Raw genomic sequence first — 26,211 nt, 5'->3', positions numbered from 1 at the left:
TAGACTATTGTGAAGTGGAATTCTTGGAGAAACAATGCCCAACGTTTTAACCTGTCATGATTTAATTTTGAAGACATAAGAAATTGTAATGCACGATGATCACTGTATACTTTTACGTGCTTACCATAAAGAAAGAAATGGAATTTGTTAAATGCCCAAACGATAGCTAAAGCTTCTAATTCAGTAACGGAATAATTTTTTTTCAGATTTTGTTAGCACTCGGTTAGCAAAAGCAACGGTTTTCTGAACGGTAGTGTCATTTTCTATGGCTTCTTGAAATAAATGGGCACCAAGACCGACTTTAGAAGAATCTGTGCTAAGGCAGAAATCTTGTGACAGATCTGGATGAGCTAGTATTGGCGCGTTAAGTAGCGGCTTTCAAAGAATTGAATTCCAACTGTGCTTGTTCGTCCCAGTTTCAAATAGTATTTTTTCCAGTGAGAGAACAAAGTTTTGGTGTAACTAGAATTTGCATATTCAGGAAACGACGGTAAAAATTTACGAGACCTAGAAAACTGCGGACTTGTTTTTTTGTGGATAGAACTGGAATGGCTCTGATTGCTTCTAACTTTTCATGATCCGGCTGAATGCCTCCAGAAGGAATAATATGTCCTAAAAACTTCCCTTTGTCCTACCGAATTCAGATTTTTCCAAGTTAACGGTAATTCCAGATTCTGCAAAAATACGTAACACGCTGTTGAGGATGCGATTATGTTGTTCCCATGAGGATTCTGCTATCAGAATATCGTCCACATATAAGGTGATGTGACGTTTTAAGAACTCAGGTAATATGGAATTTAGCCCGCGAATGAATGCTGCCTAAGAAATGTTCAAGCCAAAAGGAAGTTTCCGAAACTGATAACAAACGCCGAAACAAAGGAAAGCTGTGTATTTTCTACATTCTGGATGAAGTTCGATCTGATAAAAGCTGGATCTGAGATCAATGTAAGACAACACTTTTACACCATTAAAATTTTGAAGAAGTTCTTCCAACCTTTGCGGCCTGTCTGTTTCAGGAATAATGATAGTATTGATTTGTTTCGAATCTAAGGCAAGCCTGATCGACCCATTTTTCTTCTCAACAACATGTAATGGATTGTTGTATGAGCTTACTGCAGGCTCAATAATGCCCTCGTCAAGCATAGATTGTATTTCTGTTCTAACACGGTCCCTGTAATGTGCTGGAATTACGTATGGTCTAACACAAAATTTAGTATGCTCACGAACACGAAATTGGTATTGAAATCCCTTGATTGTTCCTGTTTTGTGAGTAAAAACTGTGGAATGTGCTTGTAAAATCTCAAAAAGGTCCTGCCTATCAGTGTCATTACAGTTCTCAATTTTTTGAATTTTATTCTGAATTAACTCATTAGTTTCAAATATGCCGTCGATATCATTCCCCGCCGGGAATCGAACCCGGGCGAGGGAAGCGAGAACGCTACCGCACGACCAGAAGCTCCGGACCAGATCACATACTAAGAAAACAAAATGCAGGGACGGATTCCTGACTGTAGATACAGGAAAAAAGGTCCTATGAACATGTGTCCAGAAAAGCATCGTTGCCAAGGTAGAAGGCACTGACGGTTGAGCGTTCCTCTTGCCACGGGCCGTGTGTTCCTCGTGGGTTGCAGCCTCTGTGATTCACCCAACGTGCTGTAAACAACTGCGCGGTGCGTACGCTAGCAGCGCCACGTGCGAGCGGGGTTGAACAGGCGGCCTCGTGGACTTACTGGCACTGTTCTTTCGTGCGGTGTTCAATGTAAGCGGCTTCAGTATGCCTCGTAGAAGACAGCGAGTGTCATTCGAGCACATTTGGGAGTTGGACGGAGGAAGAATAGCTGCCTATAGGCACTGTGTATTATCCTCCCGAGAAATTGGCGATCGTGTCCGACGGAACCAAGCAACTGCGATGCGGACGTGTAATCGCCGGGTGCAGGAGGGAACGACGGACCAACGGGAGCGACTGCACCCACCTTGTTGCACCACTACCCGTGGCGACAGCCACACCGTGCTCGTGGCAGCGCCTGACTACTCTGCCGCGTAGCGAACCATATCACAACAAATTCTGTCTGTTGCGCAACAAGCAGTACCCCGAAGTCGTTTGCAGCAGGGCATCCGTTGCGCAGGCAGTGGTGCGGTGAACGACGGACGTGGACAACGGAATGGAACGACTTTGTTTTTACCGACGAGTCCAGAATCTGCCTGCACTGACAGAACAGTTGGACCAGAGTCTGGAGACACAGTGGCTGCCATTGTTGCATTCAGAGGTTGAGTCACTTTACTGAAAATTTCCCCAGCACATTTGAAGCTTTGGTGTAGCCGATGGGAGGGGATGCCCCACATTAATATGTCCACCAACAGGTCTACCTACTTTCTGTGTCCGGAACTAGACTTCAAACTTCCAAATCAGCAGCCAATATGGCCTTGTCATTTGCCTCCCGTAAGTCATTCATTGTGCAGGGATGGTCTAAATATGGACAGATAAGCAGGTGTTGAGGATCCTGGACAGAACCGCACAGACAGAGAGTGTTCTCATTCTCTTTTAGGAAATCCCATTGCTGCAGGTTTGTCTTGCACTTTGGCACTTCTACCCTCATACGGTTTAGGGCTCTCCAGACTGTGTATGGTAAGTCTCCACCAGGCGCCAGTTCTTCTTTTACATTTTTATGGGGGTTTCTCAGGTGTCGATTTCCCACCTTTTCAAACGACTCTCTGCAGCCGACCCTTCCAGGGCTCGGCTACGTGGCAGGAAACTCTTCCTCGAACAAAGCCGTCGGTCAGCAGGCTGGTGTCCATATAAAGGTGACGCATGTCGTTTCCTTGCTTGGTTTTTTCGACTTCGGCAGCGATGTCACGTCGTATGTTGGGCGGTGGGATCCCCATGATTAAGTACATCTTGTGCACTGGGGTTGGCCTCAAGCATCCGGTAACAATCCGTGCCATTTCATTTACCGCGACATCAACTTTTCTCGCGTGTGTTGATGCAGACCATACTGGAACGGCGTATTCCGCGACTGACACACTGAGCGCAAGGCCTGAAGTTCTCATCATTTTTGGGTTTGCACACCAGGATCCGCTGGTTAGTTTCCTGATGATGTTGTTTCTAGTTGAGACTTTTTCCCTTGTGGCATTACAATGAAGTTTAGAGATCAGTGTACGATCCAGCGTGACACCAAGATATTTCGGCGTTTTACAAATCTCGAGACGTTCACCTCTCCATATTACATTTAATTCGCGATTTGCCCTACTGTTCTTTAAATGGAATGCACAGACCTACGTCTTGGAACGGTTCGGCCTTAGGTGGTTTGCTTCATAATACTGGGAGAGAGCTTGCAAGGTCCTGGTTAATTTCTCCTCTACATCCATAAAATTGTTACCTTCGGCTGCAACTGCAGTGTCATTGGCATACATAAATTGGCGCGTGATGTTCGGCACTGGTTGGTCATTTGTGTATGTATTATACAGAGCTGGGGCTAGGACGCTTCCCTGAGGTAGGCCATCCTCTGATTTTGATTTCTCCACCTGTTCTTCTTGCCCTGGAGACAGACGAAAAATCTCCTTTTATGCAGGAAAGTACGTATCAGTGATGTTAAATGGTAATCTATTGTCACATTATATACTTTCCTGAGGAGCGTACGATGGTTTACAGTATCACATGCTGCTGAAAGGTGTATGAATGCCACTCCCGTGATCTCTTCTCTCTCAAACTCATCCTCGATATGTTGGGTCCGGTTCAGAACTTGACTGCAGCACGATTTGCCTGGTCGGAAGCCTGCCTGCTGTGGGATGATCTGTTATTCCAAGACTTTGCGTCAGGCGTTCCAAGATCTTAAGACAGTGACATAAAAGAGACACAGGTCGGAAGTTTTTTGGATCATCACAGTCCTTTCCTGGTTTCAGAAGTGCAACCACTCGGGCTGTCCTCCACATCTTTGGAAAATGGAGCCCTTCTACACATGCGTTTATCAAATCTAGCAGCCACTGTAGGGTATTACTGCCAAAGTTTTTAATTTGCTCGACTCTAAGTTCGTCGATACCAGGAGCTGTGTTAATCTTCAAGCTGGAAATGGCTGCAGTAAGTTCTGGCATTGTAAATGGTGCCTTGAGGTGATGATTTTCCTCTGCCGGATCATGTGCTAATGTTTTCTGGTACTTTCTGCCGCTGGTTTTGGCATTCATAAGGAGTGTAGTGGCTACTTGGTCTGCCGTGACGTTAGTAAATTTATCGTTTGACTTTGTGGCGTCACCGTTAAGGTTCTTTAACAGTTTCCAAGCCCGCCTACCGTTCATTTTCATGTCCAGGGGCTCCACGAGGTCACACCATTTGGCTTCGCGGTTCTAAGCTATGACTGACATGAGTTCATCACCTGCTGGAAGTGTCTCGTCATCAAATGGGTCGTTATCGAACAGCTTGTGGTATCTTTCCAGTAGTGGCTTTGCGTCCTCAGACAGTCCCATAATATACTGTGTTCTGCATCCTCGCGGTATTGTTTCCCTAGACACCTTCTGAAAGAGTTTGAGAAAAGAGTTGTAGATCTCAGGTTGTGGGGGGGATTTTTGTTATTTCTCTCTAAATTTCTTCCTGTTGGCCTTTTTCAAGTTCAACCTTCTTTTGAAAGGATCTTGTCTAGGCTTAACAACTGCACTGACCGTGCAAATTATGGGCCGATGCTGCGTGTGGGGAATTAGCTCTCCAACCAGTTTTCCACACTGGCCAGCGAGTTTCGTGCTAACAAAGATGTTATCGGGATTGTACCGTTTCTTCCATCTGCCACTATTAAAGGAGCTTGGCAGTTTCGGGTCATGTATGAGCAGTAGATCGTGTACCTCAGCCCAGGTCTCTAGATCCACCCCGCTGCTGTCCACTAACAGGTATTTGGATACTTTCCATCAGGCCTGTAACGACGTCAACTTGGCTGCATGGAGCCACTTTTACAGTGAATTTACGTGTCGTGCTGTTACACCCCGTTGTACGAATCCCTGAACCACGCTTTTCCTGTACTCCAGACTGTATTGTGAGTGTAAGCTGCTGATGAGCGAGAACCGACGGCTAGTTCTGTGTCCACAGAGACGCTCCGGATGTACACCCCTGGCTCCACCTCCGACCGCAAGTGCGTGAAGCCGTACCGCCTGCCCCCCACGGACAGCTGTCCGGACGGACTCCAGCTGGAGCCTGGAGACGGCGTCTGGATCCCCGCACACGCCCTCCACCACGACGAGAAGTACTTCCCCGACCCCGAGCGCTTCGACCCGGAGCGCTTCAGCCCGGAGAACAAGCACCGCATCAAGCCCTTCACCTACATCCCGTTCGGCGTTGGACCTCGTATTTGCATTGGTAAGCTCTTTTCTGGTCCTGTTAATGTCTTCATCTTCTCCACAAGTTCTTATTTAACGTAATTAACCCTTCGATACAGACTTGCCACTGCGTTTCTACTATTTATGCTTGAATGTTCAATGAAAACTATTTACACAAACAATTTATGTCTCTGTGTGTGTGTGTGTCACTCATCATCTTCACTACTGAGCTGTGTCTAGGACACCGGTAACGACAAAAGCATCTACACTGTTAAAAAATTCTAGAATTTAGTGGCTGTATTCAGCCTGATGTTTTCCTGGACAGGCTGTTACCAATGACAGTGCGACTGAGTTACGAAATACCGTTTTGCGAAAATCCTTCGCCAAAGGAAACTACGCAAATATTCCAGAATTCGAATCAAGAACTGCCGCTAAAATAAGTAACTTAATAGTGGATAACCGCGGTATACCGAAGCAACTCAAATCACTTAATAAAGGCAAGCCCGGCGGTCCAGACTATGTACCAGTTAGGTTCCCTTCAGACTACGCTAACCTATCAGCAGTCACATACAACAGCTCGCTCGTCGAAAGATCCGTACCTAAAGGCGAGAAAGTTGCACATGTCGCACCAGTAGTGAGAAGACAAAATGCGGGCAATCAGCTGAATTACAGACCTACAGCACTAACGGCGACTTGCAGTGGGGTTGAGGGACATAAGATGCGTTGATTTAGTTCGAAGTAAACTGTCTGTTGACGTATAATTCAGAAAACATCGTTCCTGTGAAAAACAAGTAGCTCTTTGTTCTTGAGAAATTCTGAGTTCTATCGACAGGAGGTCTCAATTTGATTTCACATTACTAGATTTCCGGGAGGTTTTTGACACTGTTCTTCACAAGCGACTCCTACGGAAATTGCTTGCCTACGGACTATCGCCATACAGTGTGACTGGTTTCGTGATCTGCTGTCAGAAAGGTCACAGTTCATAGTAGCCGAGCCATCGAGTAAAACTGAATTAATGTAGAGCGTTCCCCAAGGAAGTCTTATAGGCACTCCGGTGTTCTTAATCTATATAAATGATTTTGGACATCATCTGAACAGCCATCTTAGATTGTTTGCAGATGATTCTATCCTATCCCGTCTAGTAAAGTCATCAGAATGTCAAAACCAATTGTAACATCATTTAGACAAAATACCTGAATGGTGTGAAAAGTGACAATTGACGCTAAATAATGAAAATATTGAGGTCATCCTTATGAATACTACTAAAAGGAATGTGTTAAATTTCTGTTACACAACAAATTACAAAAATCTGAGGACTGTCAATTTAAATAAATACCTGGAGATAACAATTACAAACACTTGAACTGGAATGTACAAACAGAAAATGTTGTGGGGAAGGCCAACCAAAGATTGCCTTCCATTGACAAAACTTTTAGAAGATGTAACAGGTCTACTAAAGAGTCTGAATATACAACACTTGTCCATTCTCTTCTGGAGTATTGCTGCGCTGTATTGCCAGTCTGTATCAGACAGAAGTTACGGAGGGCATTGAAATAGTTCAGACAAGGGCAGCTCGTTTAGCATTTTAGCGAAATAGGGGGACAGTGTAACGGGTGTGGTTCACGAGCTGGAGTCGCAATCTTCATTGCGGCCAAATCTTTCCACGGAATTTCGATCAACAAATTTCTCCTCTCAATGTGAAACTATTTTAATAACGCCCATCTACAGAGGGCGAAATGTCCATCGTAATAAAATAAAATAAAATCAGAGCTCGCACGCAATGATCCGAGTGTTCGCTTCTCCCCAGTGCAGTTCGAGAGTGGGACGGTAGAGAAATAGACCGAAAGTGGTTCGATGAATCGTCTACCAGACATTCAATTGTGAATTGAAGATTGCTCATGTAGATGTAGATGTAGATGTAAGATATTTCTTGTGAGGCTCTGAACCAACGCAACGTTACTTTGATTGTGGTTAAGTTGCAAATTTAGTTTAACTTTTAGTTTTATGTACCCAGCCTCAGCTACTGGTTTGTCATTCAGTTCACTGCCCTTGACTGTAGCAGTAAAAAGCAATTATTAAACATTATTTTGGAGTCTTATGGCCGCTGTGTGAGGGTGCTGTGTGGTAAGCGCAGCGTATCACTTGTCCAGTAGAGTCGTACAGGAATTTACTGACGATTCTCTAACGGTGGTCTTCTCAGAAACTTTCGTCTGCTGTTACATCTGCACGTAATTTGAGACTCACTGAGAAACTAATACAGGCACAACAACAGAAAAGGTTAAATAATAGCGCCATAAGTTCTGTGTTAGCTATTCAGAAATGTAGAGACTTGCACAAGACAGTCTTACGTGGAGAGCTGGCTCAAACCAGTTTACCGATTAAAGACCACAATAACACCAACAGCAACAACAACAGTTCTTAGTTAAATGCTCAGTCAACCGTGTGTTTTTATGTCACTTACAGCATAAATCGTTGCTAGAATGAAATTCTCACTCTACAGCGGAGTGTGCGCTGATATGAAACTTCCTGGCAGATTGAAACTGTGTACCGGACCGAGACTCGAACTCGGGATCTTTGCTTTTCGCGGGCAAGTGCTCTACCGACTGAGCTACCCAAGCATGACTCACGGTCCGTACACTCAGCTTTAATTCCGCCAGTCAGTTTGGAAGGTAGGAGACGAGGTAGTGGCGGAATTAAAGCTGTGAGTACGGGCCAAGAGTCATGCTTGGGTAGCTCAGTCGGTAGAGCACTTGCCCACGAAAAGCAAAGATCCCGAGTTCGAGTCTCGGTCCGGCACACAGTTTTAATCTACCAGTAAGTTTCAGCATAGATCTTTAATTGGCATGCCCCCCCCCCCCCCCCTACCATGCCAAACAGGACAGGATCAAGCCATATGCGCATTGAGGTCACCTTTGTTTGTATTTAAGAATTTTTTTAAGCAGTACAGCTAAACAGATTATAAAGGAAATAAGTTCTTGGACATCTAGTTGTACTTATGCAGTAAGACAGTATGTTGTGCACGCGACAGCATACGTGCGCAGTCGAAATTCGTCGACAAGAAGGTTTTTTTTTTTAATGTCGTAATAACCATCTGGGAGAAACCACGAATCCGGACGTTCAACGAGACGCATTAAACTTGCGCCTAACATTATAAATGGCTCCTAAGCACTATGGGTCTTAACATCTGAGGTCATCAGTCCCCTATACTTAGAACTACTTAAACCTAACTAACCTGAGGACATCACACACATACATGCCCGAGGTAGGATTCAAACCTGCGACCATAGCAGCAGCGCGGTCCTGGACTGAAACGCCTAGTACCGATCGGTCACAGCGGCCGGCTGCTTAACATTAGAATTAGCGAAATTATTATCAAGTGCATACTTCAGGAAGTCAATGATTAAAGTTACAACAGTGACATATCAAATCAACCGATACGCGCCACAACCTTAAACTTCACTGTTGACCTAAGTCAGGAATAGTCGTTATAAACTGTTGTGGAGGGAGTAGCTTCCTTGTAAACATTGCTCTCTTCCACCACTGAAGTTCGGGGATTGTGACTTAAGGTATATCTGTGGAGAGGGGGGTCGGCTGCCGAGCGACGGATGGATTACCGTCAACCACCTCACGTGCCCTCCTCACGTGTCCAAGACACACTGCCACAGGTTTGGCACTTGACACAGGACACCAGCAGAAAGTCTGGTGATCAGGAACCTTACAAAACCACGTCTCCTCCTAGTGCTGTAAAGTTTTCTTCCACAAGCAGTGTTCTGACCTGTTACCGCCTAGCCCAGCTCGAGACCACACTGAAGCGTCAGTAACTTCTGTCACGACTTATCTACATATCATTTACCGATAGGGAATAGGATTCTGTTTTCTTCGTTGAACTGGTGCTAGCCACAAATTCCTCTTCTGCGACAACCTCTTCATCTCACAGTGGAAATTCCAAGCCATGTCTTCAATTACTTGATGGATATATTCCAATCTATGCTTCCTCAACAGCTCTGTTCACATTATAATTTAAAGAATCTCAATTATGTAAAAAAATTGGAAACATTACTTATGAAGTCAATGTAAATACAATAAACCGCAATGACCAGTAAAATAATAAAGTCAATATTAGGAAATGTACGGTAAGCGAGTAAGTTTAACAACGTTAGTGAGATTTTTTCAGACAATCCGGCCATAGAACAAAGTCTCACACTTGCGGTATCTGTGTAAAGTCATTACTTTCGTCTGGGATAACTAATAAAGTGAACTATTATTAGAAAATATTTAAAACAATAGAATGAAAATTAGAGCAGAATTAGGTTCAAAGTTTTACATGCTGATCGCAGTCCCGCAGCTTTTTTATAGCAGTCAAAATTGTGTGTTAAAGTAAAAAGACACAAGAATAATCCAAACTTCAGAGGTGGAGTTTCTGAGTAAAATCGCTGGAGTAACACCAATTAGCGGCAAAAAGAAGCCGCGTACATTAATCTAAAAACTTTCACCATAAATGACAAAATCTTATACTTACTCAAATTATAACTGTTTAGACTTAAGGTCCTTTATCTATTAAGTGTAACGAATTAAAGCTGGCTGCACACTTTTAGTTACATAAACCATCGAACGTCTGCTTAGCATACAGCATAGTTCCAGCATTACAATTAGTGTATCATCATTCCTCTTATAGATGACACTCTTACTGCGAAGTACGAAAGGGTACAGAATCCTAATTCAGATAATAATATACAAGACTATACGAAAAACAATTGCAATCAAAATTTCGTTCAAAATCTTAATTTCACTAGAAGTGTCATGTGCCTTGAGTTGACCTAAAAGTTTTCGTGAATATTAAATAGGTAAACAGTTCCTAATGTTCTAGAAATTTATATATTTTTTTTGTCTTAGACCGGTTTTAGACTTCTTAGGGCACTTTCAGGTGACAACTGAAGGTCGAAAACATAGAAAAAAATGATTTGCAACTTAACACAGTTATTACTTGTACAAAAGATATAAAAACTATGCATAGGAAAACACTGCAATTTTTATCGTGTATATAGATTACTACATGAAGAACAGCGAGGGGAAGTAAAGGCTTTATGTGGAGATACTGTTAACAGCTGATGAGAAATAAGAATAATTTGTAATCTGAATCTAGTATTTCCAAATAAAACTTACTTTTACAGAGGGGAAAATAGAATCGAGTCTCATCATATAATACTACGCTCACATTCTGTTTGTTTTATTTGATCACATAACATGATATAGAGTGCCAACTTAGCATTAAATGATCAGATTCGATTTACCTTTTTGGTCTCTGTTTGATTAAGTTTCGTTACAAAACCTAGATGCCAACTGTATAGTCGTCTTACTTTTCATCAATCTTTAAATGTATCTGCACGTAAAAGCTTTGCTCCATCCGCCTTTTTTAGTTAATGTAATTCTTCGTACGTGATAAAAATGTAATGTTTTCGTCTGCTTGCACTATATGTCATTTTTGTATCTATTGTGCAAATAATATCTATATATGTCATACATCATTTTTGCCTGTGCTTGCAACGTTCAGTTTTCACATGAAGATGGCTAAGAAGCTGAAAGCCTCTTCATGATAACAAATAGATAATTGTGCAGAATGTTAGGAAGTGTTCTGCTATTTGATATTGTTATCATGTTCTGCCAAGTACCACCGCAAAATTCAAGCTTTTTTTTATATCTGTCGGTTCTGAAGACACCATGTTGTGGGACGACGTGTGACATTGGCCCACATTTCTCGGTAATTCGGACCACTTTATGGTCCTACCTAGTAATACTCGTTACTTGCCGTAACAACACCTCTCTCTCACAACTCCCCAAAGAGCGATTCTTGAATCAGACGACCCCTACAGCGTGCTACAGAGAAGTCCCCAAGCCTACAGTTGACGGTCAAGCTGTCTCTCTCTGTACAAGCATTTATCCCGACTCGCGAGGTCTGCTTTGTAAATACTGATTTGGCATGCTTAACTTTGAAGGGGTGACCGAATGCCCTTCCTGTAACCACCCCATATCCCCCTGGACGGAAATAGTGTACCCCAGATGTCGGCGTCTAGTGTAAATCATGAAATAGTGCGAATATGTTTCAAATGTCTGCGAGTCGTGTAACTGAGGTGGGACATGGGGACCAGTCTCGTATTCACCTAGTGGGATGTGGAAAACCGCCTAAAAACCACATCCAGGCTGGCCGGCACACCGGCCCTCGTCGTTAAGCCGCCGGGCGGACACGACCCGGGGCCAGCGCGCCTCCCCGAGTCCAGGAAGCAGCGCGTTAGTGCTCTCTGCTAACCTGGCGGGTTTTACCGTAGAAGCTGTAATGAGATGAAATAAAACTATTCTTCAGTGTTATTTCGTGCCTTCGAAAATAATTTTGTCAAAGACGGGGATAGTCTTTATAAATGTTCTGCAGTTTCTGCGGAATCAAATAACCGCTTGGTTTTATTTACTCAGCATACAACATGCAATGAAGGAACATTAACATATAGCTAAGGATGTCTTTAAATTATCAAATAGCCGTGCTAGAACATGCGAAGTAGTTGTCTTCACATAAAATCTCAGGGACAAACAGTCCTCGTCGTACTCAAAATCGGTTATTCGCGTCCCTCTGTTTCGTTTCGCCACACTACCGCTTGACGAACATTGTACACATTTTCTGCTTCGCTGTTATTGCGCCTCCTAGCTATTTGTATATTTCCTACTTTTGGTTATTTCTTTATCATCAAGAGAATTATATTTACGCTCGCTTGAAATGTAATACTAGACCCAATAATAATCTCTACAGGGTTTGTAGGACTAGTATGTGGTACAGAAAGGAAAAAGGTATAAGTGTACTTGACAACCTAACAGGGCGTTTGTAGAGCCTTGTAGACAATATCGTGGAGTTTAACATAGAATTTAAACTCCTTTTTTTTATGTCAAAGCTTTGTACCCCAAGAAGATAACTTTCATTCAAACGTCTTTGTATTATGTCATAAATAAAATGAGCATTGTTGTACGTAAATAAAATGAACAGTTCGATTTCTTTCCACAGCTCAGAGATTATTTTCTGGAGCTTCATGAAATGCGAGTCACATGGTTCAATAACAATAAACCACATATGTTATAACTGAACTGTCTTTATTTGCGCCTCCGGATGCGGGATGCTTATTCGATCTTAAAGTGTTGCTTTATGGCTTCGCCTAAACACATAGCAATGTGAATGGTCGATGTGTAAGTAACTGGACAACGCATGTTAGTAGATGGACTTTCCAAATAAGCATGCGATTGTCGTTACAGTAATGAGTAGTGTTCGATATACACTGATGTTGTTGTTGTTGTTGTTGTGGTCTTCAGTCCTGAGACTGGTTTGATGCAGCTCTCCATGCTACTCTATCCTGTGCAAGCTTCTTCATCTCCCAGTACGTACTGCAGCGTACATCCTTCTGAACCTGCTTAGTGTATTCATCTCTGATGAACCAGACCATTATGACAAATGCCCACCGCGTTGCTGGATGCCGCCTTGTGTCCTCGCGGTCATGTGACGTGGTAACGAAAGTGTGTAAGGGGAGCTGGTGCGGACGGGGATCACCCTAGCGAAGATGTGGGCTGCAAATTGGGAGCTCTACTGAGATGAGCGACTATGACACAGACCAGATAATTATTAAGCAGACCCTTGAATGACTATCTCGGAAATGGCGAAGCTGGTCGAATGTTCACGTGCTACTGTCGTGAGCATCTGCGGAAAGAGACAGAAGGACAGGCAAACTGTCACTACTCTCTAAATGGTTGGACGCACACGACTCTTCACAGAACGCGGGGCACGGAGGCTTGTCTGCTCTGAAAGTAGGTTAGATGGTGATCTGTGGCATCTGTGCCGAACAAGACAGTGCCGGGCACGCACAAGTGTTTCAGATCACACCGTTCATCGTTCATTCTGCATCTACGTCTACATGATTACTCAGCAATTCACATTTAAGTACTTGGCAGAGGGTTCATCGAACCACAATCATACTATCTCTCTACCATTCCACTTCCGAACAGCGCGCGGGAAAAACGAACACCTAAACCTTTCTGTTCGAGCTCTGATTTCTCTTATTTTATTTTGATGATCATTCCTACCTATGTAGGCTGGGCTCAACAAAATATTTTCGCATTCGGAAGAGAAAGTTGGTGACTGAAATTTCGTAAATAGATCTCGCCGCGACGAAAAACGTCTTTGCTTTAATGACTTCCATCCCAACTCGCGTATCATATCTGCCACACTCTTTCCCCTATAACGTGATAATACAAAACAAGCTGCCCTCTTTTGCAACCCTTCGATGTCCTCCGTCAATCCCACCTGGTAAGGATCCCACACCGCGCAGCAATATGAACGATTGTAGTGTAAGCTGTCTCTTTAGTGGACTTGTTGCATCTTCTAAGTGTCCTGCCAATGAAACGCAACCTTTCCCTCGCCTTCCCCACAATATTGTCTATGTGGTCTTTCCGACTGAAGTTGTCGTAATTTTAACACCCAGGTACTTAGTTGAATGGTCAGCCTTGAGAATTGTACTATTTATCGAGTAATCGAATTCCAGCGGATTTCTTCTGGAACTCATGTGGATCACCTCACACGTTTCGCTATTTAGCGTCAACTGCCACCTGCCACACCATACAGCAATCTTTACTAAACCGCTTTGCAACTGATACTGCTCTTCGGGTGACCTTACAAGACGGTAAATTACAGCATCATCTGCGAACAATCTAAGAGAACTCCTCAGATTGTCACCCAGGTCATTTATATAGATCAGGAACAGCAGAGGTCCTAGGACGCTTCCCTGTGGAACACCTGATATCACTCCAGTTTTACTCGATGATTTGCTGTCTATTACTACAAACTGCGACCTTCCTGACAGGAAATCACGAATCCAGTCGCACAACTGAGACGATAGCCCGTAGGCCCGCAGATTGATTAGAAGTCGCTTGTGAGGAACGGTGTCAAAAGCTTTCCGGAAATCTAGAAATACGGAACCAACTTGAGATCCCCTGTCGATAGCGGCCATTACTTCGTGCGAATAAAGAGCTAGCTGCGTTGCACAAGAATGATGTTTTCTGAAACCATACTGATAACGTATCAATAGATCGTTCCTTTCGAGGTGATTCATAATGTTTAAATACAGTATATGCTCCAGAACCCTAGTGCAAACCGACGTCAATGATATAGGTCTATAGTTCGATGGATTACTCCTACTACCCTTCTTAAACATTGTCGAACACGGAGTTCGGCAACAGGCCACCCCTACACTTTCACTTGTTGACCCAACGACATCGTCAATTACGATTGTAGTGGGCACTGAACCATCGGGATTCGACCATCGATCAATGGAAACGTGTCTGCTCTTCGGGTGAACCACATTTTTGTTACACTAGATCGCTTGCTCTCTCCACTAGGCTCTCATCGAGGTGAATGGCGGCTCGAAACGTGCAGCGCGCCACGGACGCAGTCTGGTGGAAGCAGAATTATGCTATGGGGCACACTCTCCTGTGCTTCCATGGGACCTGTGGTAGTAATCCAAGACACGCTGACAACTACGAACTATCTGCATCCCTTCATGCTTGCTGTCTTTCCAAACGGCGATGTCATCTTTCAGCAGTACAGGTGTTTCAAAAAGGACTTTACAACTTTAAAAATTCATATAAATTTATTGAAGGAATATATAGTGTTATTTTGTAGGGAAACACATCAAGTTTTTTTTACCCTACACTAAAGATGTTGATTGTGGTTTCCGGTGGCTATCCTGCACGGAACCCATCGGAAGTCAATTTTTTCCCAAACTCACTGTAGCATTGCACTGGCGGCCTAAATTCTGCTCTAAGTTCAGGTAGAGAAGCCGGCACAGGATACACAAACGCGCTGTCCTTGACGTGTCCCCATACAAAAAAAATCAAGTGGTGTCAAGTCTGGCGAACGTGGGGGCCATGCAGTTGGCGCATCACAGCCAATCCATTGACCTGGAAAGCGGTCACTGAGAACACCCTGGACGTCAGCCAGGTAGTGGAGTGGTGCCACGATCTTGTATGAAGTAAAGTTTCGTTCTTGATCATCCTCATCGGTCTGTGGTATCAAAAACTGTTGTGACATATCCAGGTACACTATCCCATTGATGGTTCTCTCACGAAAAAATGAGGCCGTACACTTTGTTCCTGCTCGATGCACAAACAATTTCAGTTTAGGGCTATTACGAACATGTTGTAATGTTTGATGTGGATTTTCACTGTCCCAAACCCTACAGTTATGTATGTTAACCTTGCTACTTAAGTAAAGAGTCGACTCGTCAGAAACGATGATTTTTGTTCAAGAAATGTTCATCCTTGTGTAATGGGCCATTTTATCATTGTCTTTTATTACTTGTACGATTGTCAACCTGTACGGTTTGAAATGCAAACGGTTCCTCAACCCACGCCAAACGTGGGATTTGTAGTTCGCGAGATTCACGCCTGGTCGATTTTGTAGGACTGTTTACAAAACGTTGTCTCACTCGCTCCACGTCGTCAGATCTCCTTGGACGACCTGACGATTTCCCTTGTCTTACTGAGCACCCTTATAAATTGCAGTCCTACTAGGAGGATCTTCAGCACACTTTGTACGGAAATTACGCTGAACTGTTGCTGCCGACTTCGGTTCTTCAAACCATAACACACAGCTATCATGGTCTGGTCCAGTGAAGGCAGCCATCTTAGACACCACTGCCGCTAGCGCTCCTTCCGGTGCGATTCGGTACTAACGAACTACGCGAAATAGAAGCTGACGTATTTCCCTTCAAATTGACACTACTATCACCTCTGTAGGCACTATGAATTAATATATGAATTTTCAAAGTTGTAAACTCCTTTTTGAAACACCCTGAATAATTGTCCCTGTCTCGGAGCCAGAACCGTGTTACCAAGGTTTGACGAGCACTATAGAGAACTCATGTTTATGTCTCGGCGACCAAATTTCATTATGTACATCCTATCAGACCCATCTGGGCCTGTCGGCCGGAGTGGCCGAGCGTTTCTAGGTCCTTCAGTCTGGAACAGCGCGACCGCTACGGTTCGAATCCTGCCTCGGGCATGGATGTGTGTGATGTCCTTAGGTTAGTTAGGTTTAAGTAGTTCTGAGTTCTAGGGGACTGATGACGTCAGATGTTCAGTCCCATAGTGCTCAGAGACATTTGAACCATTTGAACCATCTGGGCCGTTATTGGGCGCCATAACCGTGTACACAAATCAGCGGCCCGTTATTTACGCGAATTGCATGATCTGTGCGTGGGTATCTAATGCTACAAACCTCCACAAACCTACCAATAAACTTTCGGATCCATGATACGCAGAATCAGTGATATATTTCGTTCGAAAGACGGACCAACAAGCTATTGAGCAGCTGATCATAATGTTTTGGTTCATCAGTGTATGTTCGGACATATGTACCTTTTTTCTGTGCACTTCACTTTATTGTCAAGCTGCGATCGTAATTCAGTTAACGTATGTTTCTTCACTGGGTAAATCATCCGTTTTCCAGCCCAGAGGTTCGCGCTGCTGGAGATGAAGGTGATGCTGGTCTACCTGCTGTCCAGATTCACTCTCCAGGTGGTCGACCAGACGCCGGTGCCTCTCAAGATAGACCCGAAGAGTGTCGCACTGTCTATCAGTGGCGGCGCTTGGGTGGGATTCCGTCAGAGATTCTGAAGCACTGAAACGTGATTGGCCGCTGTGTGCAACTCTGTCGGCCTGTTGTCGATTGCACTTAAGCGTAACGTAACTTATCCGTAGGTGTTACTGTGTTACCGATATGTACCAAGGCAAGTGAAGTGTCTGACGTTGTTCTGACGATGATAGTGTGTCGTGATGGGGTGGACTCGACACTACGCTAAAACTTGTAGCAGAGAACATGCACTGATATTATATGATCTCTCGGCTTAGACAGTTCACGTCCGTGGAGATTGTGGTAGCATTGTGTGTGGTAGCATGATTCTATGCGTTTTGTGTTAAGATGGGAGATGAGTCGATGGTAGACAACAGAAATAGTTTGCCTGTTACTGATGACGCCAGATGCGCCATGACTTCTAATATATTCAATACGCCACACCCATCTCTAACAGAACCAGCTCACACGAACTCCACAACTTCTACCTGCTCAGTACCCGAACTCCACATCTTGTCCAACTTGTCCAAGACTGACCTTACATGAACTTCCAAACCAGTAGAATACTTCTGAATTGTTCTTGGACGCTCACCGAAACACTTTAGTAATTTATTTTGTGGAAGTGTAGTAATGCTAAGCTAAACAATAATAATGCATTATCATTACAGAATTCAGAAAAAAGATAAATTATTATGTTAAATATGCTAAATAGAAGAAGAAAGGCTAAGGAATATTTAAAGACAGAGTTCTTGACAAAGGTACAAACGTAAGTGTTGTGTACATGACAATGAAATAAGAAGACAATCCCAATAGACATAATTAGGGAAACCAATGGTTTCCCCGCACGACGTGTTACGACTGAAGCCTTACAATATAGTCTAAACTGCAGAGGCTCCCTTGAGAACAAACACGTTCCCTTGTTTGATATAGGGACCGTTCATCGATGCCCATACACGTTCAAAAGTCACGCACGTGTTCCTAATCCGCAGTGCGTTCCCGGAATTCATCAAACTGTCGACAGGGTCGAAATACACCAAGCGTATCCACATATACAAGCCTTAGACATCAACAATGTTACAATATTGGCGTGATTGTACTTCTGCAAACGTCGTACAGGGGAAAGAATTGGTCTCTGGACCTGCCTTTACTAGGATTATTTGCTTCTTTCATTGTCCTCCATTCACCCTTTGGTTTTTTCTTATAACAACACTCTGTATAATAACGAGCTTCAGTCGTACGTGCTTCTATTAGGAAGGTATATTTAAGCCAATGATAACGTTTAAGCTATGTAGGAACTACGCTTCAGTATTTGCAGTCTTATCATTTCACCATTGCACATTTTTGTTCTGGATGAATATTTGTCTTTCTTTGATTTGGTAGGGGAACAGAAACGGTACGACTTAGTGGAACATACGAGTTTGTCTGCACAGTTCTGAAATTACCACAATTCAAGTGTTAAGGTGAACCAATTCAAGCAAAGAGTTAAAATGAGATTGAAAACTCTAGCTGTCGTTGTACTTCTCCAAGGGGCAGAGGACTCATCTGTCCACATACATACACGTGCTTTCTACCTGCAGGACAAGTTGTGGATTTCGGGCACGCAGTTAGGGGACCATTCCCGGACCTTTTCTTTATTCCAGAATTCGTGTGCGTCCAACGGAACTAGAACACCAGCGACACAGTGTTACTTTTCGACGTTGTAATTATTGCTATCGATATGTTCCAACAATGACACTTAACAAAGATACTGTTGGGGAACGATGGCATGTGAAGTTCATGGTTTCGCGTAGAGCGATTTGGGGCATGGTGTTGCCGTGTGAGAAACTGACTGCTGCTGGTGTACTTCTCTGCTTGCTGTTACGAGCTTATGCAGCCTACGACAATTCAGACATCTACGCGTTTCATTCTGTGAGAAATGAGGCTGTGGTGCCGGCTTTATGTGAACCAAAGTGCGAGCAGTACACTACTGATATGACGCCATATGGAATGCGAGTGCCTGACCGATAATGGGAGTGTGTTACATGCGCCTGTGGCTTTCAGAGGAAGATGTAACTTAACTTACTATTCCGTTAAATTGGGACTGTAATAGGCTATTGAGTTTGACTGAATGCACATGCTTCCACGGCACCTCCATCTTGTGCTGTGTCTCTCAGCGAAACGACAACGTTGCCTTCCCACTAAACACTGTAATCAGGCAGAATCATTGTTAAGAGTTCTATACCCTGACCAACGCTCAAACATTTGATTTGTTACCTAAAATGCAGTAAAGTCATAGTTTAAGAGCACTCCTGTAAGGACGCTTATGACTTAAATGCACTGTCTGTTGTTACAGAAGATTTTTCTTCACAGCTGATATCATCAATGTAAAGCTTGGGTTGCTAACAAAATCTAAAAGACAACTGATTTTATTTCTGTATTACAGCTGTGATGAAATGTAATTTATTTCATTATTTACCAATAAAATATACATTGTCTTATACCAGTAAATGTTTCCACGCTCTTAGATGGAACAGTTTAATGTTTAAGAATGGAAAACAAAACAAAAAAAGGTGTTTTGATAGTATCAATTTGTAAGCAAGGAACATGAATCATGATTTCTGGTTTTTAATTTTTTTAAATCTCCCACTACCTTGTGTTCACTGATTTATTCTGTTGATACAAGACGTACGCTAAAATAGTTAAAAAAACTAATTCTATTTGAGGATTTTTAAAAACGGATTTCCTATCCTGATGGAATTGAAGCAGCGCTCCGCAGCTAATAATCACGATATTGCTGGAACGACACGAGCAATCTTTGTTTTATTTTTTGAGTTGCTGTGTTCAAAAATATTATTGTAAGACCCTACCAAAAAAAGAAATTTGCGCTGCGTACTGCAGGCAACTATTCGAAGTCTTGTGAAGGCATGTCTTAAGTTAGGAGTAAGTACAATCATCACTGCAAGACACACGTCTCCAGTCATTTGCTGCCAACATCACGCGTCGCTTAACAGCAAGAGTGAGAGGCTGACGAGCAGCGGCTCTATCACCGTGCGTGCCCACTGCTTTTAACTCCCTGCGCGCCCGGCCACGCTACCAACTGGACTGCCGCTAGCACTCTGGAACTCACAAGTGGTTCCTTCCGCTGGTTTCATGCGACTTTTTTACTACCATCTTCCACAATTCTGGATAACACCTGTTCGTCGGTAAAATGAGGTCTTACTGGTCTTGGTGTAGGCGTAGTTGTTCCTTCGCGTTTCTACTTCCCACTGGCATCGCCCACAGTCCGCTTGGGCAGCTTCAGAAATGTTTAAACCTTCCTAATGCACTTCTACTCATGTGACATCCAGTGACTAGCCGACCTACGAGATCACTGACGTCTGACCCTTTCTGCTGTCACTGCTTCCATACTTACCGCGTTTCACGGGCGACACATTTTTCAGAGGACGAACACCGAATTCCGGAGTCCGTTTTTCGCTATCGCGTCTACATATTATGATCTGAAGCTAATTTTCTAGTTTACCCAATATGGCGCTTGGAAAACTGCTTTTTCTGTTTCTATTTCTCTTCGGCTAAATTTTGCAGGTAGACAGCTTCACGCTGAGTCTAATATTTCTATTTCTCCTTCACTGTAAAAAAAGTCACTCCTTCCACATTAGCTGAAAATTTTTAAAAGCAAGACGTAACTTGACAGCCGAAGCACATTTCAAAACCGGTTGTGGGTTTTCATATGAGTGGGACCTTTCATTCCTACTGATTGTCTTTACTGTTATTATTACCTCACTGTTTTAACTGGCTGATTGTTCACAAAATTAATGCAATGCTGTCCGCGGCTTGCCGCTCTGGCATGTGTCCCATGTTACCAAGCTGAACACGGTGCTAAAATTTAACTAAACGTTTTTCGAGTGTCTTGTTATCTTTCGATTTCGAGTAATGCTATTCATGCAATTAATTTCTCGCTACACCGGTTGGTTGTTTTATCCTATAATACTGTACACAGTGCTAAATTTCAAAATTTAATAATGGCTCCTGGTTGCTGTTATGTTTCGGGCTATTGTATTCGTGAGATCAGTAAGTGTAACTTGCTGCTGAGGTCAAATTGTTCCTTTATCAATCAACTAGTAATAGTTGTTCCGTTAATTCAATCAACCCATTACACCCTTCTGTTTTTCGTATATTCTTATCTACCTGCTTGCCACAATGGGTAACACGTTACACATCGCCGGCGCTGTGGCCGAGCGGTTCTTGGCGCTTCAGTCTGGAATCGCAGCCAGCATCTCGTGGTCGTGCGGTAGCGTTCTCGCTTCCCACGCCCGGGTTCCCGGGTTCAATTCCCGGCGGGGTCAGGGATTTTCTCTGCCTCGTGATGGCTGGGTGTTGTGTGATGTCCTTAGGTCAGTTAGGTTGAAATAGTTCTAAGTTCTAGGGGACTGATGACCATTGATGTTAAGTCCCATAGTGCTCAGAGCCATTTGAACCAAGAATTACAAGATCTGCCGAATGGAATGAACAACCTAATGAGCACATAATACGGACTGTGAGTAAATCTAAGAAAGGCAGAAGTAACGACAAGCAGTAGATACTTTACATCAGCATTGTTGACCATGAAGTAGATGAAGGAATTAAGTTACCGTGGTAGCGCAATAACCGATGATGGACGGAGCAGGGAGGACATAGAAAGCAGACTAGCACTAGCAAAAAGGGCATTCCTGGCCTAGAGAAGTCCATAGTATCGAACATAGGCCTTAGATTGAAGAAGAAATTCTTGAGAATGTACGTTTGGAGCACAGCATTGCACAGTAAATCGTAACAGAAGAGTATCGAAGCAGTTGATATGTTGTGATTCAGAAGGAAAATTAGGTGAAATGATAAGGAATGAGGATGTTCTCCGGAGAACTGGCGGCGAAAGGAATATTTGGGAAACACTGAGAAGAAGAAGGGACAAGATGGTAGGACATCTGTTGACACATCACAGAATAACTCCCATGGTACTAAAGAGAGCTGTAGAGTGTAAAAACTGTAGAGGAAGACAGAAATTGGGATATAAGCAGCAAATAATTGAGAAACTTGGTTGAAAATGCAAGTCTGAGATGAAGAGGTTGGCACACGAGAGGGAATTCGTCACGAGCAGCATCATACAAGTCAGAAGACTGATGACACAAAAAAATTAGAGGTTTTCTTCTTCGTACACACATCAAAAAAAGTTTCGCATCACCCTGGCTCCGAGAGCTCCTGAAGATAGTCGTTGACTGTGGATATTGTATCACAGTCACAGCCCCTTTGACTGTTCGGAGCTGTCACTAAACCCGCCTAAAGACGTAAACAAACATGGAAGAGCAGTGCCTATTAGACAGAGAGGGTCGGACAGCGGATCAGTTCCAGTCATTCCACCAGGAAGGAGGTACACGGCTCGTGTTGTCTGTAGTTCAACGATGCCTAGACAGTCAATACAGCGGTTCGATTGCGTCAGCATTGTTCCTCTGAGGCAGGAAGGGCTCTCAACAAGGGAAGTGTCCAGGCGTCTCGGAGTGAACCAAAGCATTGTCGTTCGGACATGGGGGAGATACAGAGAGACAGGAACTGTCTATGACACGTCTCGCTCAGCCCGCCCAAGGGCTGCTACTGCCGTAGATGGCCGATAACTACGGATTATGGCTCGAAGGAATCCTGACAGCAATGCCACTATCTTGAATAATGCTTTTCGTGCAGCCACAGCACATCGTGTTACTACCGCAACTGTCCGCAATAAGCTGCATGATGCGCAATTTTACTCCCGATGTCCATGGCGAGGTCCACCTTCGCAACCACATCATGCAGCGCGGTGCCGATGGGCCCAACAACATGACGCTCAGGGTTGGCGTCACATTCTGTTCACCGATGAGTGTCGGATATGCCTTCCAGCAGACAATCGTCGGAGACATGTTTGGAGGAAACCCGCTCACCCTCAATACCTTAGACACCCTGTCCAACAAGTGCGACAAGGTAGAGGTTCCCTCCTGTATTGGGGTGGCATTATGTGGGGCAGACGTACGCCGCTGGTGGTCATGGAAGGCGCCGTAACAGCTGTACGATACGTCAATGCCACCCTCCGACCGATGGTGTAACCATTGTCAATAGCATATTGCCTAGGCATTCGTCTTCATCTTGTGAATGACATCCTTGAGGATAACGACATCGCTCGATTAGAGTGGCCAGCATGTTGTCCAGACATTAACCCTATCGCACATGTTTAGGATAGATTGAAAAGGACTGTTTATGGACGACGAGACCCACCAACCACTCTGAGGGATCTACGCCGAATCGCAGTTGAGAAGTGGGACAATCTGGACCAACAGTGCCTTGACGAACATGTGGATAGTATGCCACGACGAACACAGGCATGCATCAATACAAGAGGACGTGCTACTGGGTATTAGAGTACCGGTGTGTACAGCAATCCGGACCACCACCTCTGATGGTCTCGCTGTATGGTAGTAGAACATGCAATGTGTGGTTTTCATGAGCAATAAAAAGGGCGGAAATGATGTTTATGATAATCTCTTTTGCCGTTTTCTGTACAGGTTCCGGAATTCTCGGAAGCGAGGTGATGCAAAACTTTTTTTGATATGTGTACATTACTGTGTTAAATTCCTGAGAGGAAGGGCAGGATGGTGTACCCACAATCTAGCTGTTGGTTTTACTCAACGGATAAAGCTTAAACCTTATTATTACTGGTACGGGGATTGCTGGTTCAACAGAGCATGCAGAAAAGGCTGTGTGTTGTCGGCTGTCGAGGGAACGAAGTACAGGAAGTCTGGAGGTTTGAGTCATGTGTTGAAGTGATTCGGATAGCAGGCAGAACATCTCTCTTCTCATCAGGGAAATATTTCATTACATCTACAGCCATACTCCACGAGCCACCATACGGTGCGTGGAGGAGCGAACCCTGCACCGCAACTGGTCGTTTCCTTTCCTGTTCACTCGCAGACAGAGAGAAGGAGAAACGACTGTCTATATGCCTCCATACGAGACCTAATCTTTCTTCGTTCTCCCTGCCCGGATTGGCCGCAGCGGGGTCGTTCTGCAGTCAGTTTCAAATGCCGTTTCTCTAAATTTTCTCGGAAGTGTTGATGGAAATTAATGTCTTCTACCGTCCTGGGATTCCCACCTGCGCTTCAGAAGCATACCCGTAACACTTGCATGCTGATCGCACCTACCGGTAACAAATCTAGCAGCTCGCCTCTGAATTGCTTCGATGTCTTCTTTCAATCTGACCTGGTGCGGATCCCAAACACTCGAGCAGTACTCAAGAATAGGTCGCACTAGCTGCCTATACGCAGACTCCTTTACAGATGTACCACACTTTCCTAAAATTTTCCCCTTATACCGAAGTCGACCATTCGCCATCCCTACCACAATCCTCACATGCTCGTTCCACTTTACGCCCAGATTACAGTAATTTATATGGAAAACAGCGACGGTCCTACCGCACTTATGTGTGGCACTCCTGATGTTACTCCGATCTCCGATTAAGCCTCCCCTTCGAGGACACCGTTTTCGGTTCTGTTACCTAAGAAGTCTTCCAGCCAGTCAGACATCTTGCAAGGAAAACACAACAGTCGCATGAACTCCGTTACACCTTTATATGACAAATTTTTACATGGGCAAATATCTGTCCGCATTTATCAAGACAGTCAATGAAAGTTATACAATATTGCTCATGACTTCTCCCGCAACTGAGCTCCAACCAACCCTTTCCCCTACCATTCAGTCCGGCGAAACCCGTGCCGAAGCCATTGCTCGTGCAAAACGGGTCAGCGTGAACGACGAGACATCGCAATACAAGGTTACTTGTTTTAAGTGACACTGCTCTCGCAGATGTTAACAGTAATTTTTTTCTTGTTCCATATAAATATAAATTTTTAGAGAAATAATACATTAATGGAAATTACAATCATTGTGTGCGTCGTCGAATGTGACTTCTTCGGAAAGAATGTAATAACACGACACACAAATGTAGATATTGTCACCAAAAAATTTAATTACAGGAAGAAATACTTTCATTAGACGAATTTCTAATAGGAAAGTACCTAAAATACGAACAACTCTCAAAATTAGGATTCCTAAATGGCTTCTTGGTTTTGTGGTAGATGTAAAAAAGAAACGCCTTTTTTGCGTCAGCCCTAAATCTTTTAGAAAATGAGCCCAATGTTGCACTTTGAGTCGAAGAGGTGCTAAGCCTAATGGTGGTTTTTCTCGCTATCCTAGTCCGGCTGTTGGACATTATTTAACATTACCTCTGCTAAATTTAGTCGCTAATCAACGTTTCGTATCTTTTTCTGCCCGTTTATTGCTTTTTGGATAATGTTCGTGTTGATTGGAGTTTGGCCAGACTTCCGTTCCCACAAGTTTGACTCGTATCGTTTGCGTTTGGTCCGCTTTTGTTTCCACAAGTGGGGTTCATGAAAGTACGACAAAGGTTTAAATGCAGCAAATTAGCAAGATTGGAAGCACTTGCACTCATAAATCCTTAGGAGAATCAACTTGTCTTTGGCCGGCCACACCATAGGTTTTCTGGCCAGATCCTTCCTGGATAATAGTCAAAACTACCAGCACTTGCCGCGCATGCTACGAGATACAACAAAATCCACAACCCCGAACAGACAGCGTTAACACATTGGGTCACCCGATGGTATCCTCTGCCGTTATAAATACAGAGCCAAGAAAAAATTCTATGAAAACTCAAGGACTTTGAACATGGTCAGGTTATTGGGTGTCACTTGCCTCATACGTCTGCACGCGAGATTTCCACACTCCTAAACACCCCTAGGTTCAGTGTTTCCGATGTGACAGTGAAGTGGAAAGGTGAAGGGACACGTACAGCACAAAAGCGCACAGACCGACCTCGTCTGTTGACTGACAGAGACCGCCGATAGTTGAAGAGGGTCGTAATGTCTAATAGGCAGACATCTAGCCAGACCATCACTCAGGAATTCCCAACTGCATCAAGACATCAAGATCAAGAGCAAGTACTATGACAGTTATGCAGGAGGTGAGAAAACTTGGATTTCATGGTCGAGCGGCTGCTCATAAGTCACACATGACATCACTAAATACGAAACGACGCCTCGCTTGGTGTAAGGAGCGTAAACATTGGACGATTGAACAGTGGAAAAACGTTGTGTGGAGTGACGAATCACGGTACACAATGTGGCGATCCGATTGCAGGGTGTGGCTGTGGCAAATGCTTGGTGAACGTCATGTGCCAGACCCATTTCTTCCTTGGAGGATGGTAGGCGGAGCTC

General features: G+C 43.9%; 1 protein-coding gene across 2 annotated transcripts in view; it reads left to right on the top strand.

Annotated features, from left to right (window-relative positions):
* Positions 1-26,211, top strand: part of LOC126335586 (cytochrome P450 9e2-like) — a 142,740-nt gene that overhangs the window by 46,810 nt on the left and 69,719 nt on the right. The window contains exons 7-8 of one of the 2 annotated variants that reach the window (XM_049999022.1): positions 5,069-5,335; positions 16,829-19,438. The exons of the other annotated variant lie outside the window; for it this stretch is intronic. Coding sequence (XP_049854979.1) covers positions 5,069-5,335; positions 16,829-16,995 — 434 coding nt within the window. The 3' untranslated portion in view covers positions 16,996-19,438. Of the gene's footprint in view, positions 1-5,068; positions 5,336-16,828; positions 19,439-26,211 lie in introns of those variants that run through there. 2 annotated transcript variants of the gene reach the window in all.

The sequence above is a fragment of the Schistocerca gregaria genome, chromosome 2 (genome assembly GCF_023897955.1).
Source record: "Schistocerca gregaria isolate iqSchGreg1 chromosome 2, iqSchGreg1.2, whole genome shotgun sequence".
Taxonomy (NCBI): Eukaryota; Metazoa; Arthropoda; class Insecta; order Orthoptera; family Acrididae; genus Schistocerca; species Schistocerca gregaria.
This window is presented reverse-complemented; position numbering and strand designations above follow the sequence as displayed.